We start from the raw sequence: 16,282 nt of genomic DNA, 5'->3' as shown, positions 1-16,282 counted from the left end.
CATAAAAAAGGTTTTATTTTTACTGGGGGATAAGCGCCTACACAGCCATATATATGTAAAAATCCCCTGACAGTTTCCCTTTAACCTGGCATTAATAAGACCTGGCCCTTTAACCTGGCATTAATAAGACCTGGCAGGTGCTGAGAGTTCACAAAGGACAGGCAATACAGGATCTGTTCACATCATATACAGGCTCTATGTTCGATATAAGTATACTTATAATGTGCCCATTTAATACAATTGAACGCCGCAATAAGCATGTATATTATATACATATGTGCAGTATATCTAATATATAAAGCTCAAAGTGTGTATGTATGTATGTATGTAAGTATGCATGTATGTGTGTGTGTGTGTGTGTGTATGTCCGGGATAGGCATCCGCACCGTCGCAGCTACAGACACAAAATTTGCCACAGTCGCACGTCTGGACCCCGAGAGCGTCCTCAGCTATGTTGTGAGGCGAAATTTTAACCCCGCGCGTTCCAATTTACCAAACAATTTTGCCCCTATCTACATAATGGGGAAAAAGTGTGTGCATGTCAAGCCCCGCCCCTCATTATAATGTCATAATGCCCCTATCTACATAATGGGGAAACAGTGTGTGCGTATCAAGCGCCGCCCCTCCTTATGATGTCATAATGGTTGCCATGGCGACGCTGATGTCATCATAGGTTGCAAGCCCCGCCGCTCATTATGATGTCATAATGGTTGACTATGGGATGGAGTATGTGTGATGGGTATATGGGCACTGGACTATGGGATGGAGGATATGTATGACGGGTATATGGGCACGGGACTATGGGATGGCGGATATGAATGATGGGTATATGGGCACGGGACTATGGGATGGAAGATGTGTGATGGGTATATGGGCATGGGACTATGGGATGGAGGATGTGTGATGGGTATATGGGCATGGGACTATGGGATGGAGGATATGTATGATGGGTATATGGGCACTCGACTATGGGATGGAGGATATGTATGATGGGTATATGGGCACGGGACTATGAGATGGAGGATATGTATGATGAGTATATGGGCACTGGACTATGGGATGGAGGATATGTATGATGGGTATATGGGCACTGGACTATGGGATGGAGGATATGTATGATGGGTATATGGGCACGGGACTATGGGATGGAGGATGTGTATGTGTGTATGACGGGTATATGGGCACGGGACTATGGGATGGAGGATGTATGATGGGTATATGGGCACGGGACTATGGGAAGGAGGACATGTATGACGGGTATATGGGCACGGGACTATGGGATGGAGGATATGTATGATGGGTATATGGGCATGGGACTATGAGATGAAGGATGTGTGATGGGTATATGGGCACTCGACTATGGGATGGCGAATATGTATGATGGGTATATGGGCATGGGACTATGGGATGGAGAATATGTATGATGGGTATATGGGCATGGGACTATGGGATGAAGAATATGTATGATGGGTATATGGGCATGGGACTATGGGATGGAGGATATGTATGATGGGTATATGGGCATGGGACTATGGGATGGAGGATGTGTGATGGGTATATGGGCACGAGCCTATGGGATGGTGGATATGTATGATGGGTATATGGGCACTGGACTATGGGATGGAGAATATGTATGATGGGTATATGGGCATGGGACTATGGGATGAAGAATATGTATGATGGGTATATGGGCATGGGACTATGGGATGGAGGATATGTATGATGGGTATATGGGCATGGGACTATGGGATGGAGGATATGTATGATGGGTATATGGGCACGAGCCTATGGGATGGTGGATATGTATGATGGGTATATGGGCACTGGACTATGGGATGGAAGATATGTATGATGGGTATATGGGCACGGGCCTATGGGATGGCGGATATGTATGATGGGTATATAGGCACGGGACTATGGGATGGAGGATATGTATGATGGGTATATGGGCACTGGACTATGGGATGGCGGATATGTATGATGGGTATATGGGCACGGGACTATGGGATGGAGGATAATTAGAATTTGCTATAACTAACCACAGTTAGTTACTATGCCCGGGCAGCGCCGGGCTCTTCAGCTAGTGTATTTATATAATAGGAGTTAATAGCAGTTCTATGCAACTATGTAGGCACTTAACTGTATATATCTGAAGTCCTCTACACATCACATTTTTACTCTCTGTTGAGATTACTAGGTGGAGTACATTAAGAAGTTTTGCAATCTATTCCTCGTATATAAAATGAAGGAGATTTTGGCTGGATATGCACAGCAACTTTGGCCCCGACATAGGTTGCACAGCCAAAAATCACGCTATTCCTCTGCTAAATCGCAGCGTCATGCATTGATTCTGGAAGGTGCTGTGGCTGCGGCAAGCAAATTGCAAATAATCCAACGGTTCTAAATGTTCGCAACTTGTTTGTCGAGATGGCGGTATCTTGCAGGGCACACAGGCTCCGATGTAGCAGTAACAGAACGATTTTTTGGCAGAATGACCCATGTCGCTCACTGCAAAATCGCAGCTTTAAAATGGTCGTGCGATAAAAAGTTGCACAGATGTTTTTGATTGTGTGATTTGCCTATAAATAGCGGTCATGCGACACGTGTCACTGTGCAGCCCCAGCCTAAACGTTTGGTTTTTTACCTCTTGTTCTAGAATAAAAAAATAAAACAAAAACCGTTTAACCTGTGATCCGTGCAGTGTCTATGTTACACGCAGATTTAGAACGTGACGGGAACTTGGCTTGTGGCGCAGATCGGCAGCACACAGTTTACACACGATACAATGAGCCTGTACGGCACATATACAGGAGAGGCCTTTTTTTTCACCATTTCTGGTTATAAATAACAATGTTCCTAATCACTGACAGCAAATTGAGAATATGAAAATAATGCACTAGAATATTATAGAACTTGTGAATAAAATCTCATTGTATCACATCAGCTCCTGGCTGTTGTAATCTGCTGTGTGGTATGAGGGCATCATAAGGTGTGTAGGGGACACCATGAGGGCATCGTTCTGTGTGGGGGCATTGTCACATGGTCACTACAGGCATCATAACATGTGTTGGGGTACTATAGGGGTGTCGTTGTGTGGGAGGGCACTGTACTGCATTCACCATCACTGGAAGCATCATAAGGTGTGTGGGAGACATCATGGGGGCAGCATTGTACAGGGGGCATTGTACTGTGTGCATGGTCACTACAGGCATCATAAGGTGTGTGGGAGGCACCATCGGGGCATCATTGTGTGGGGGGGCATTGTACTCTGTGCATGGTCACTGCAGGCCTCATAAGGTGTGTGGGAGGCACCATGGGGGCATCATTGTGTGGGGGGCATTGTACTGTGTGCATGGTCACTACAGGCATCATAAGGTGTGTGGGAGGCACCATGGGGGCATCATTGTGTGGGGGGCATTGTACTGTGTGCATGGTCACTACAGGCATCATAAGGTGTGTGGGAGGCACCATGGGGGCATCATTGTGTGGGGGGCATTGTACTGTGTGCATGGTCATTGCAGGCTTCATAAGAGGTGTGGGAGACATGGGGGCATCATTGCGTGGGGGTGATTGTACTCTGTGCATGGTCACTACAGGCATCATAAGGTGTGTGGGGGGCACCATCGGGGAATCATTGTGTGGGGGGCATTGTACTGTGTGCATGGTCACTGCAGGCTTCATAAGGTGTGTGGGGGGCACCATCGGGGCATCATTGTGTGGGGGTCATTGTACTCTGTGCATGGCCGCTGCAGGCCTCATAAGGTGTGTGGGAGGCACCATTGGGGCATCATTGTGTGGGGGGCATTGTACTGTGTGCATGGTCGCTGCAGGCCTCATAAGGTGTGTGGGAGGCACCATTGGGGCATCATTGTGTGGGGGGCATTGTACTGTGTGCATGGTCACTACAGGCATCATAAGGTGTGTGGGAGACATCATGGGGGCATCATTGTGTGGGGGGCATTGTACTGTGTGCATGGTCACTGCAGGCTTCATAAGAGGTGTGGGAGACATGGGGGCATCATTGCTTGGGGGTGATTGTACTCTGTGCATGGTCACTACAGGCATCATAAGGTGTGTGGGGGGCACCATCGGGGCATCATTGTGTGGGGGGCATTGTACTGTGCGTATGGTCACTGCAGGCTTCATAAGGTGTGTGGGGGGCACCATCGGGGCATCATTGTGTGGGGGGCATTGTACTGTGTGCATGGTCACTGCAGGCTTCATAAGGTGTGTGGGGGGCACCATCGGGGCATCATTGTGTGGGGGGGCATTGTACTCTGTGCATGGTCACTGCAGGCCTCATAAGGTGTGTGGGAGGCACCATGGGGGCATCATTGTGTGGGGGGCATTGTACTGTGTGCATGGTCACTACAGGCATCATAAGGTGTGTGGGAGACATCATGGGGGCATCATTGTGTGGGGGGCATTGTACTGTGTGCATGGTCACTGCAGGCTTCATAAGAGGTGTGGGAGACATGGGGGCATCATTGCCTGGGGGTGATTGTACTCTGTGCATGGTCACTACAGGCATCATAAGGTGTGTGGGGGGCACCATCGGGGCATCATTGTGTGGGGGGCATTGTACTGTGTGCATGGTCACTGCAGGCTTCATAAGGTGTGTGGGGGGCACCATCGGGGCATCATTGTGTGGGGGGCATTGTACTGTGTGCATGGTCACTGCAGACTTCATAAGATGTGTGGGGGGCACCATCGGGGCATCATTGTGTGGGGGGCATTGTACTGTGTGCATGGTCACTGCAGGCATCAAAAGATGTGTGGGGGGCACCATTGGGGCATCATTGTGTGGGGGGCATTGTACTGTGTGCATGGTCACTGCAGGCTTCATAAGGTGTGTGGGAGGCACCATTGGGGCATCATTGTGTGGGGGGCATAGTACTGTGTGCATGGTAACTGCAGGCTTCATAAGAGGTGTGTGAGACATGGGGGCATCATTGCGTGGGGGTCATTGTACTCTGTGCATGGTCACTACAGGCATCATAAGGTGTGTGGGAGACATCATGGGGGCATTATTGTGTGGGGGGCATTGTACTGTGTGCATGGTCACTACAGGCATCATAAGGTGTGTGGGAGACATCATGGGGGCATTATTGTGTGGGGGCATTGTACTCTGTGCATGGTCACTAAGGCATCATAAGGTGTGTGGGAGGCACCATCGGGGCATCATTGTGTGGGGGGCATTGTACTCTGTGCATGGTCACTGCAGGCCTCATAAGGTGTGTGGGAGGCACCATTGGGGCATCATTGTGTGGGGGGCATTGTACTCTGTGCATGGTCACTGCAGGCCTCATAAGGTGTGTGGGAGGCACCATTGGGGTATCATTGTGTGGGGGGCATTGTACTGTGTGCATGGTCACTGGAAGAATGATAATGTATACAGGGTGGGCATCATATTGCAGGGAGGCCATAAAAGGGGTATTAAACTGTGTGGGAAAAATAGATGGCTTCAAAGTGGTAGAAATCTCTGCAACACTCACATGAACCCGCTGGCATCCTCTTTCGGGTGACAAACTCCTTGGTTTTCACATGGGTTGCTGGAACATGCATTAAGGGAGATCTCACAATTTTTTCCCTGCAAAATAGAAAAAAACCCAAGACATAGGTCTATAATCAGTAATCCTCCAATCCTACGGGCTCCTGTACATAAATGCACATTTTTATCTTTGGCTGCAGCCATTGTATTGTAGCATAAGGAGCGGGGGGCCGAGTTCATGCACGTGGGGGCTTTTGGGCCTTTAACAAGCATTTTTTTTATGCAGTTTGAAACAGTTGAAATTATTTTTATGGAGTTTTTTTCTTTATTTAATCCACATAATAAAAAGTCTATGGAACAAAATGTCAGATAAAATGATCATATTAGGGGTCATTATTATGCGCACAAGTCACTACTTAATGGACAAAAAGGGAATCTGTCAGTAGGATCAACTCCTCCTAAGCCATCCATGGGCACGTGCATCATAGAAAGCTGAATAAAATGATACCTTGATATCAGTAATCCGATTATTTATTCCAGAGAAATCCAGGTTTTTTTTCCAATATGTAAATGAGCTCTTAAGATCTATGGGACGGACATAGATCTCACTGAGAATCCGCCTCCAGAGCTTATGTTACATGAAAGGGACTTTTAAAGGGTTTTATTACCTTCCATAGACAGATATGGTTGGATACTGCAGGTAAATATAAGCACTTTTGTAATTTATGGCTTCTTAAAATTTGCAGCCGTTAATGAGATATTAATAGTTTTTTCTCTTGTTTACAGCTGGTTACCTAGGAGACCGACCACTGCTGCTTTCTGGCTTGTTTCCATTGCACTAAAGCTGGCTGGGATTAGGAGATAACACCACTCTCCAGCGATCCTTACAGCTTCAAAACAGCGCTTACAAGCTTAATAGAAAAGTGCTTGTAAATGTCGCATGGCAGCAGTGGTCGGTCTCCAAAGTAACTAGCTGTAAACAAAAGAAAAGTGTTAATATCTCAAGAACGGCTGAAAATTTTAATAAGCAGTAAATTGCAAAATTGCTTGTTTTTACAATAACAATCCGAAAATACCCAATTTATGAAGATGGAAATAATCTTTTAATTAAAAAAAAAAACGCCCTGTGTTGGAAGTACAAAGAAACATATGGCAGGCAGGCCGGCCGGCCAAACGTCTTTTGCCTGAAAGTAGAAAAGTGTTACCAAGACAAAGACAGGAGGGTCCATCGCACCAACTGTATGGAATCGAGGCTCATGTGAACTGAGCTCTATCCTACTGAATGGCCCCCGATAATGTAGCAGCATCCGCCGAGTGTTAACCACTTGTAGCCCGTCTGGCCGAGCTTTTATTGCTAGGGAGACTAAGTCTTTCAAAACCCATCTTCCTCTATCTAGATCTCTTCTGTATCACAGCTGCATACAAAAAAAACATTAAGCCTGGTACGAAAAAAAAAAAATCTTAAATACGGCAGGCTGGAATATTTCCTACTCGGTACCACTAAGAGCCGCATCTAAAAGCACCACTCGCCTTCTCCGCCGGCAGATAATGGAGAACTCCAGTTTTATTTCCAACGCTCGGTGACATCTTCTATTTCATGACAGGAGGAGGAATTTTTGCTTTTACGTTATAATAATTGTAAAAAAATATATATAGTACTTAATTTTATTTTATTTTTTTGCATAGCACCTGTCACCAGACAGAAGGGGGGATACTCAGCTAATAGATGCAGGATATGTAAAATATCAGCGTCTTTTAATTGTGCATCTTCCACGTACGTAGCAATCAGGAGCTTTTGTTAGGTAATTTTCATCTCCTGGTGAATGTATAAAGCACACGGACGGTGCAGGAATGTATGGAGACGGGGGTGCCTATACTTTTCAGTGGTACTTACAAACTGTAAAAAATAGGAGTTATCCCAGCAACAAAATGTATGATTGGTGATGATCCAACAGCTTGGACCCCGTATGATTACAAAAACATGGCCCCCAATAAATCCAGTGGTAACGCTCATTTGTAACCGCTACTTCATTCAGTAGTGCGCGCATGCATAAGGCTGGAGTCACACATACAGTTGTGGCCAAAAGTATTGACACCCCTGCAATTCTGTCAGATAATACTCAGTTTCTTCCTGAAAATGATTGCAAACACAAATTCTTTGGTATTATTATCTTCATTTAATTTGTCACAAAAGAGAATGAAGCAAAAAGCAAAACATTGATCATTTCACACCAAACTCCAAAAATGGACCAGACAAAAGTATTGACACCCTCAGCCTAATACTTGGCTGTACAACCTTTAGCCAAAATAACTGCGACCAACCGCTTCCGGTAACCATCAATGAGTTTCTTACAATACTCTGCTGGAATTTTAGACCATTCTTCTTTGACAAACTGCTCCAGGTCCCTGATATTTGAAGGGTGCCTTCTCCAAACTGCCATTTTTAGATCTCTCCACAGGTGTTCTATGGGATTCAGGTCTGGACTCATTGCTGGCCACCTTAGAAGTCTCCAGTGCTTTCTCTCAAACCATTTTCTAGTGCTTTTTGAAGTTTGTTTTGGGTCATTGTCCTGCTGGAAGACCCATGACCTCTGAGGGAGACCCAGCTTTCTCACACTGGGCCCTACATTATGCTGCAAAATTTGTTGGTAGTTTTCAGACTTCATAATGCCATGCACACGGTCAAGCAGTCCAGTGCCAGAGGCAGCAAAGCAACCCCAAAACATCAGGGAACCTCTGCCATGTTTGACTGTAGGGACCGTGTCTTTTTCTTTGAATGCCTCTTTTTTTCTCCTGTAAACTCTATGTTAATGCCTTTGTCCAAAAAGCTCTACTTTTGTCTCATCTGACCAGAGAACATTCTTCCAAAACGTTTAGGCTTTTTCAGGTAAGTTTTGGCAAACTCCAGCCTGGCTTTTTTATGTCTCGGGGTAAGAAGTGGGGTCTTCCTGGGTCTCCTACCATACAGTCCCTTTTCATTCAGACGCTGACGGATAGTATGGGTTGACACTGTTGTACCCTCGGACTGCAGGGCAGCTTGAACTTGTTTGGATGTTAGTCGAGGTTCTTTATCCAACATCCGCACAATCTTGCGTTGAAATCTCTTGACAATTTTTATTTTCCGTCCACATCTAGGGAGGTTAGCCACAGTGCCATGGGCTTTAAACTTCTTGATGACACTGCGCACGGTAGACACAGGAACATTCAGGTCTTTGGAGATGGACTTGTAGCCTTGAGATTGCTCATGCTTCCTCACAATTTGATTTCTCAAGTCCTCAGATAGTTCTTTGGTCTTCTTTCTTTTCTCCATGCTCAATGTGGTACACACAAGGACACAGGACAGAGGTTGAGTCAACTTTAATCCATGTCAACTGGCTGCAAGTGTGATTTAGTTATTGCCAACACCTGTTAGGTGCCACAGGTAAGTTACAGGTGCTGGTAATTACACAAATTAGAGAAGCATCACATGATTTTTCGAACAGTGCCAATACTTTTGTCCACCCTCTTTTTTATGTTTGGGGTGGAATTATATCCAATTTGGCTTTAGGACAATTCTTTTTGTGTTTTTTCATTTAAGACAAATTAAATGAAGATAATAATACCAAAGAATTTGTGTTTGCAATCATTTTCAGGAGGAAACTGAGTATTATCTGACAGAATTGCAGTGGTGTCAATACTTTTGGCCACAACTGTAACATATAAAAATTGGTCCGTTTAATACGGCAGAGAATCGCATCAATGTTTCATGAACAGTGATCCGTATGTAATCCGTTTTTGATGCGAGGATGCGATTTCCTCGCATCAAAATATCCGTGGGATATCCATATGGCATCCGTACGGTGAGATTTTCTTGCCGGCTTGCAAAATGGACATATAATGGAACCAATGACAGGTTAAAACACAAACGAAAGAATACATATATACACATAGAATACACACATATCTACTATATAATCGTCTAATTCTGTCTGTCTGTAACGAAATCCCGCGTCGCTGATTGGTCGCGGCCGGCCGCGACCAATCAGCGACAGGCGCAGTGCGCAGGAGCAGTCCGGCCGAATTGGCACAGAATTCGAAGGATGCACGCCACCGCTACCATAGGGAGATCTGTGGCGCTAGCCGCTGATCTCCCGACGGTTGCCGCTGGTCATCTCCTGCCGCGCGGAGGTCAGCGGCGACGCAGCCGGGAGATGACCGGCGCTAGCCGGTACCCAGGGTCTGGAGGAGGCGAGACTCTCCTCCAGGCTCTGGGTAACATTAACCTGTAAAAAATAGAATTAAAATAAAAAATAGTGATATACTCACCTTCCGACGGCCCCCGGACTCTTTCCCTCCTCTCACCCCGCGCCCGGCACGAGAGAGTGACGTCATCTCCGGTCCTTCACGCTAAGCATTACTGGGACCGGAAGATGTCGGGAGTGTGGAGAGGAGATCGGGGGCCATCGAAAGGTGAGAATAACCTTTTTTTTTTATTTTTTACATTCTATCTTTTACTATTGATGCTGCATAGGCAGCATCAATAGTAAAAAGTTGATCACAATTGTCAAACACTATGCTTGACAAGTGTGACCAACCTGTCAATCACTTTCCAAGCGATGCTTCAAATCGCTTGGAATGCGCTTGAATTCCGCACGAGAAAATCGCGTGAAAAACGCATGCGAATTGGCCATATTCTAGAATACCCGATGCGTTAGAATCAGGTCACCATCTAGTATATACAGTGCCTACAAGTATTATTCAACCCCCTGCAGATTTAGCAGGTTTGATAAGATGCAAATAAGTTAGAGCCTTCAAACTTCACACAAGAGCAGGATTTATTAACAGATGCATAAATCTTACAAACCAAAAAGTTATGTTGCTCAGTTAAATTTTAATAAATTTTAAACATACAAGTGTGGGTCAATTATTATTCAACCCCTAGGTTTAATATTTTGTGGAATAACCCTTGTTTGCAATTACAGCTAATAATCGTCTTTTATAAGACCTGATCAGGCCGGCACAGGTCTCTGGAGTTATCTTGGCCCACTCCTCCATGCAGATCTTCTCCAAGTTATCTAGGTTCTTTGGGTGTCTCATGTAGACTTTAATCTTGAGCTCCTTCCACAAGTTTTCAATTGGGTTAAGGTCAGGAGACTGACTAGGCCACTCCAACACCTTGATTTTTTGCCTCTTGAACCAGGCCTTGGTTTTCTTGGCTGTGTGCTTTGGGTCGTTGTCTTGTTGGAAGATGAAATGACGACCCATCTTAAGATCCTTGATGGAGGAGCTGAGGTTCTTGGCCAAAATCTCCAGGTAGGCCGTGCTATCCATCTTCCCATGGATGCGGACCAGATGGCCAGGCCCCTTGGCTGAGAAACAGCCCCACAGCATGATGCTACCACCACCATGCTTGACTGTAGGGATGGTATTCTTGGGGTCGTATGCAGTGACATCCAGTCTCCAAACGTCACGTGTGTGGTTGGCACCAAAGATCTCGATCTTGGTCTCATCAGACCAGAGAACCTTGAACCAGTCTGTCTCAGAGTCCTCCAAGTGATCACGAGCCTTGACATGACGCTTTGAAAGTAAAGATACCTTACGGGCTCGTCTGGAACGGAGACCATTGCGGTGGAGTACGTTACTTATGGTATTGACTGAAACCAATGTCCCCACTGCCATGAGATCTTCCCGGAGCTCCTTCCTTGTTGTCCTTGGGTTAGCCTTGACTCTTCGGACAAGCCTGGCCTCGGCACGGGAGGAAACTTTCAAAGGCTGTCCAGTCCGTGGAAGGCTAACAGTAGTTCCATAAGCCTTCCACTTCCGGATGATGCTCCCAACAGTGGAGACAGGTAGGCCCAACTCCTTGGAAAGGGTTTTGTACCCCTTGCCAGCCTTGTGACCCTCCACGATCTTGTTTCTGATGGCCTTGGAATGCTCCTTTGTCTTTCCCATGTTGACCATGTATGAGTGCTGTTCACAAGTTTGGGGAGGGTCTTAAATAGTCAGAAAAGGCTGGAAAAAGAGATAATTAATCCAAACATGTGAAGCTCATTGTTCTTTGTGCCTGAAATACTTCTTAATACTTTAGGGGAACCAAATAGAATTCTGGTGGTTTGAGGGGTTGAATAATAAATGACCCTCTGAATAAACTTTTCACAATTTAAAAAAAAATTAAACAAAGAAATAACATTCTTTTTTGCTGCAGTGCATTTCACACTTCCATTCTGATCTACAGTCCAAGTGTCACAATGCCAAGTTAATTCCGAATGTGTAAACCTGCTAAATCTGCAGGGGGTTGAATACTACTTGTAGCCACTGTACATGTCATTGAGATATATATATATATACACATACATATATTGATAGTTCATAGAGTTCTACATAGCATAATAGCCGCTAAATCAATTGCCGGCTTCTGTAAAATCATTACAGAACCCAACATGATATGACACATGGTTTACATATAGTAAACCATGGCATATCAAAACGATTTACATATGTCAGCGTTTAATAAATTTATTAGCTTGTGTTAGTAAAAATTTGGAACTCTAGGGGTTAAATTTAAAGCTATAATGGCGGAAAAAAATTGTGTGGGCTCCCACGCAGTTTTCTCCACCAGAGAGGGAAAGCCAGTGAGTGGGGGCATATATTAATAGTCTAGAGAGGGACCATGGTTATTGCCCCCCCCCACCGGCTACAAACATCTGCCCCCTAGTCCCTCCCTAGATGCGCCTTTCCTGGCACTTAGCCTCTTTATTCCCACTGCCTTTAGAGGTGGCATGTGGGTTAATACGGGGTTAATGTCACCTTGCTATTGAAAGGTGACATTAAGCTGGGTTAATAATGGAGAGGTGTCAAAAAGACCCCATATCCTTTATTAATCCTATAGTAGTAAAGGGTTAATTACAAATTATTTTAATGAAATAATTACACAAAGTTTTTAACCAAATTTATTATGCTGCCAATCCAACAGAATCCCTTGTTCTCCTCAAAACAAAAAAATAAACAACATCATCAATATCCATACCCTCTCCGCAGTTCAGTTAGGTCCCCCGCTGCAATCCATCACAAGGGGTTAACTAGTTTACAACCGGGACTGGTGCTAATGCTATGGCCCCCGGCCCCCCGCCCCCAATCAATCATGTCTGCGCCGGCTCCCTTCACCTCAGGTCAGCCGGGGACTCCGCGCAGCCTCAGCTGACGTCACTGAGGCGGGGGACCTGACTGAACTGCGGAGACGAGGTATGGATATTGTTGGTTTTTATATTTTTTGACTACAGGAGAACAAGGGATTCTGTTGGATTAGCAGCATAATAAATTTGGTCAAAAACTTTGTGTAACTATTTCATTAAAATAATTTTTAATTAATGTGTGTCTTTTTTAACTCTTTACTACTATAGGATTAGTAATGGAGAGGTGTCTTATTGACACCTCTCCATTATTAACCCCGCATGTATGGGAGCTGCCCCATAGATTAACATTGGGATGAGTGCTATGCGATTTTTTCTCGCATAGCACTCGTCCATATTTCTCGCTAGTGAGACTCCGGCCTAACCGTCACTCCCATGTGCAGTGAATGGGGATGTATATCGCGCAAGCGCACGACTGCTTTGTTCACACGGTGAACCTGAGGGTCGGTGATCAATGTTGTTGGTGAGATAATCCCTTTAGGATGGTCATAGATACATATATATAATAAGGGGCCAATTTCTCCACATACGTGAAAAACGGACTGATTATTCTGATCAGAGTTTGATCAGAGCGGGATCTGTTTTTCTCGGACTGGGAGAGAAGAAAAAAAAGTTTCTCCACCTTCATTCTATCAATCCATGAAAATCGGGTGTCATCCGAGTGTGACCTAATTTTTTTCACTCACCCATTGACTTGCATTGCTGATGCTGCTCCGACACTCGGATCAACGTCAGGTAGGTGTCTGATTTTTTTACGCTGATCAATCAGTCTAAGGAATAAAATCGGACACGTGCACAGCCCTATAAAATAACATATGGACGAGTGCTATCCGTAGATAACACTTGGTCATGTATATTCAGTGTCCGCTATTCGGCTTCATCACTGGACACTTGTGTTACTTTGGTAACTTTTTGAGATGCCATTTCTGGCAATAGTAGCCACGTTCTCCCGACTCACTGCCCGTTTTACCCCATTAACACCAAACGTCTTGGATGATTTTTTTTCCCCTACCCTCTGTATAGATCATGACCTTAAACCTCCAACTTAATGCCTTTAAATCATGGACAGATACTTTTTTTTTTAGCCTGTCAGTTTCATTAGCCTCCAAAATGTATTGGATGGTGGACACATGTGGAAAAAGCCACCCAACCAGCGACCCTCTGATGGCTATTACCGGCCTTGTTTGCACTGTTGCCGGCCTCATATGGTACCGATCCATTTGTAGCACGGAAAAAAAAAGCATGGATTTTTGTGATAACTCACCGTCAAATCCTTTTCTCCGAGACACTCATTGGGGAACACAGATACTGTGGGTGTATGCTTCTGCCGCTTGGAGGCTGACACTAAGTGAAAAAAAGAGGTTAGCTCCTCCTCCGCCGTATACACCCTCGCCCCTATTGCGGGCGGAAATTAGTTTGGTGCCAAAGCAGTAGGAGGACAACAAAATCAGCCTTAATACACGTACAACATGTCCAAAGAAAGCACCACCCTTATATCAAATAAGTAAATTAATTTAAACAAAACAAGAACCAACTGGCTAATAGGGTGGGTGCTGTGTCCCCCAATGAGCGTCTCGGGAAAAAAGGATTTTACGGTGAGTTATCACAAAAATCCATGTTTCTCCTTCGCCTCATTGGGGGACACAGATACTGTGGGACGTCCTAAAGCAGTCCCTGGGTGGGAGATTGACTCACCGATCCAAGCTACATGCACCTCTTCTTTAAAGGTGCACCACCGCTGCTTGGAGAATCCTTCTACCCAGGCTTGCATCCGCTGAGGCCTGAGTATGGATATTATAATGTTTGGCAAAAGTGTGCAGGCTGGACCAGGTTGCTGCCTTGCAAACCTGTTCCGTTGAAGCCTGGTGCCGAAGCGCCCAAGAGGCGCCCACTGCCCGAGTAGAGTGTGCTCTGATCCCGGCTGGAATCGGCGTGCCTCTAATGAGGTAGGACTCCTGAATAGTCAAACGAATCCAGCGTGTCTGTCTGACGAAAGGGTGCCGTCCGCGACACGTACCTCCGGAGGGCTCTTACCAGGTCTAACGTGTGAAAAATGAAAAAGGCAAAACAACATCTTCATTAATGTGAAAAGAGGACACGGCTTTCGGCAGAAAAGGAGGGGCTGGTCTGAGGACCACCCTATCCTTATGGAAAGTGAGGAACAGAGCTCGGCAGGATAAGGCCGCCCTCTCTGAAACCCGCCTGATGGAAGTGATGGCCACTAGGAACACCACTTTCCAGGAAAGGTACCTCAAAGAGATATCCTGAAGCGGTTCAAATGGAGCTTCCTGCAGTACACTTAGGACCATGTTAAGGTCCCAGGCGTCCATAGGCGCCTTATAGGGAGGTACCAAGTGGGAGACTCCCTGAATGAAAGTCTTCACCAGCAAGTTGGTAGCAATTCTGCGCTGGAACAGGACGGATAAGGCCAATATTTGTCTCCTGAGGGAACTTGGGACAAGGCCCGAGTCTAAGCCCGCCTGAAGAAAAGCCAAGATGTTGGGGAGGGATCGAGAATCTCAGCGGAAAAACACCGCGGCCTTGACACCAAGCAAAGAACACCTTCCAGGTGTGGTGGTAAATTCGTGCTGAAGCAGGCTTCCGGGCGCTAATCATTGTAGCGACCACCTCGCTCCCGAACCCTGCCTGGGACAGAATCCAAGATTCAATGGCCATGCCATCAAACACAGGGTCCCTGAGTTCGGGTGGCAAATCGGCCCTTGAGACAGATCTGGGCGCTCTGGCAGGCGCCAAGGAACGTCGGCGAGCAGCTGCATTAGATCTGCGTACCACGCTCGACGGGGCCAGTCTGGGGCCAGCAGAATCGCCAGCACCCCTCCCGTCTTGATCTTTTTGATGACTCTCGGAAGTAGTGGCAGTAGGGGAAATAGATATGGGAGGCAAATCTGGTTCCATGGCAGAACCAACGCGTCCACCGCGAATGCCTGTGGGTCCCTGGCCCGAGCGACATATGTGGGCACCTTGGCATTCACTCTGGAAGCCATCAGATCCATATCCGGAGCTCCCCACAGTTGACAAATCTGCTGAAAAACGTCGGGATGTGGACAGCCGAAATCACCGAGTGGTTTGCTTTGGCCCCCTGAAGAACGTGCCCCACCTCACGCATAGAATCAAAGAATCGTAGAGTTGGAAGGGACCTCCTGGGCCATCTGGTCCAACCCCCTGATCAAAGCAGGGTTTGCTAAATTATCCCAGTCAGATGTCTGTCCAGCCTCTGTTTGAAGACTTCCATTGAAGGAGAACTCACCACTTCTCGTGGCAGCTTGTTCCACTCATTGATCACTCTGTCAAAAAGTTTTTTCTAATATCTAATCTGTGTCTCCTCTCATTCAGTTTAATCCCATTGCTTCTAGTCTTTCCTTGTGCAAATGAGAATAAAGTTGATCCTTCTACAATGTGACAGCCCTTGAGATATTTGTAGACAGCTCTTAAGTCTCCTCTCAGTCTTCTCTTTTGCAAACTAAACATTCCCAAATCCTGAAACCTTTCCTCATAAGACATGGTTTGCAGACCGGTCACCATTCTGGTCGCTCTTTTCTGAACTTGCTCCAGTTTGTTGATGTCTTTTTTAAAATGTGGTGCCCAAAACTGGACACAATAT

General features: G+C 45.9%; 1 protein-coding gene across 1 annotated transcript in view; it reads right to left on the bottom strand.

Moving 5' to 3' along the window:
• The window catches only part of SLIT1 (slit guidance ligand 1), a 424,914-nt gene that overhangs the window by 38,799 nt on the left and 369,833 nt on the right, over window positions 1-16,282 (bottom strand). The window contains exon 28 of the mRNA XM_073552870.1: window positions 5,496-5,590. Within this exon, the coding sequence (XP_073408971.1) occupies window positions 5,496-5,590 (95 nt within the window). The remainder of the gene's footprint in view (window positions 1-5,495; window positions 5,591-16,282) is intronic.

Source organism: Dendrobates tinctorius, unplaced genomic scaffold, assembly GCF_039654945.1.
Source record: "Dendrobates tinctorius isolate UK_male_01 unplaced genomic scaffold, ASM3965494v1 ptg000196l, whole genome shotgun sequence".
In the NCBI taxonomy this organism is placed as follows: Eukaryota; Metazoa; Chordata; class Amphibia; order Anura; family Dendrobatidae; genus Dendrobates; species Dendrobates tinctorius.
Note: the sequence above shows the minus strand (reverse complement) of the source record. Positions and strands in the feature narration are given on the sequence as shown.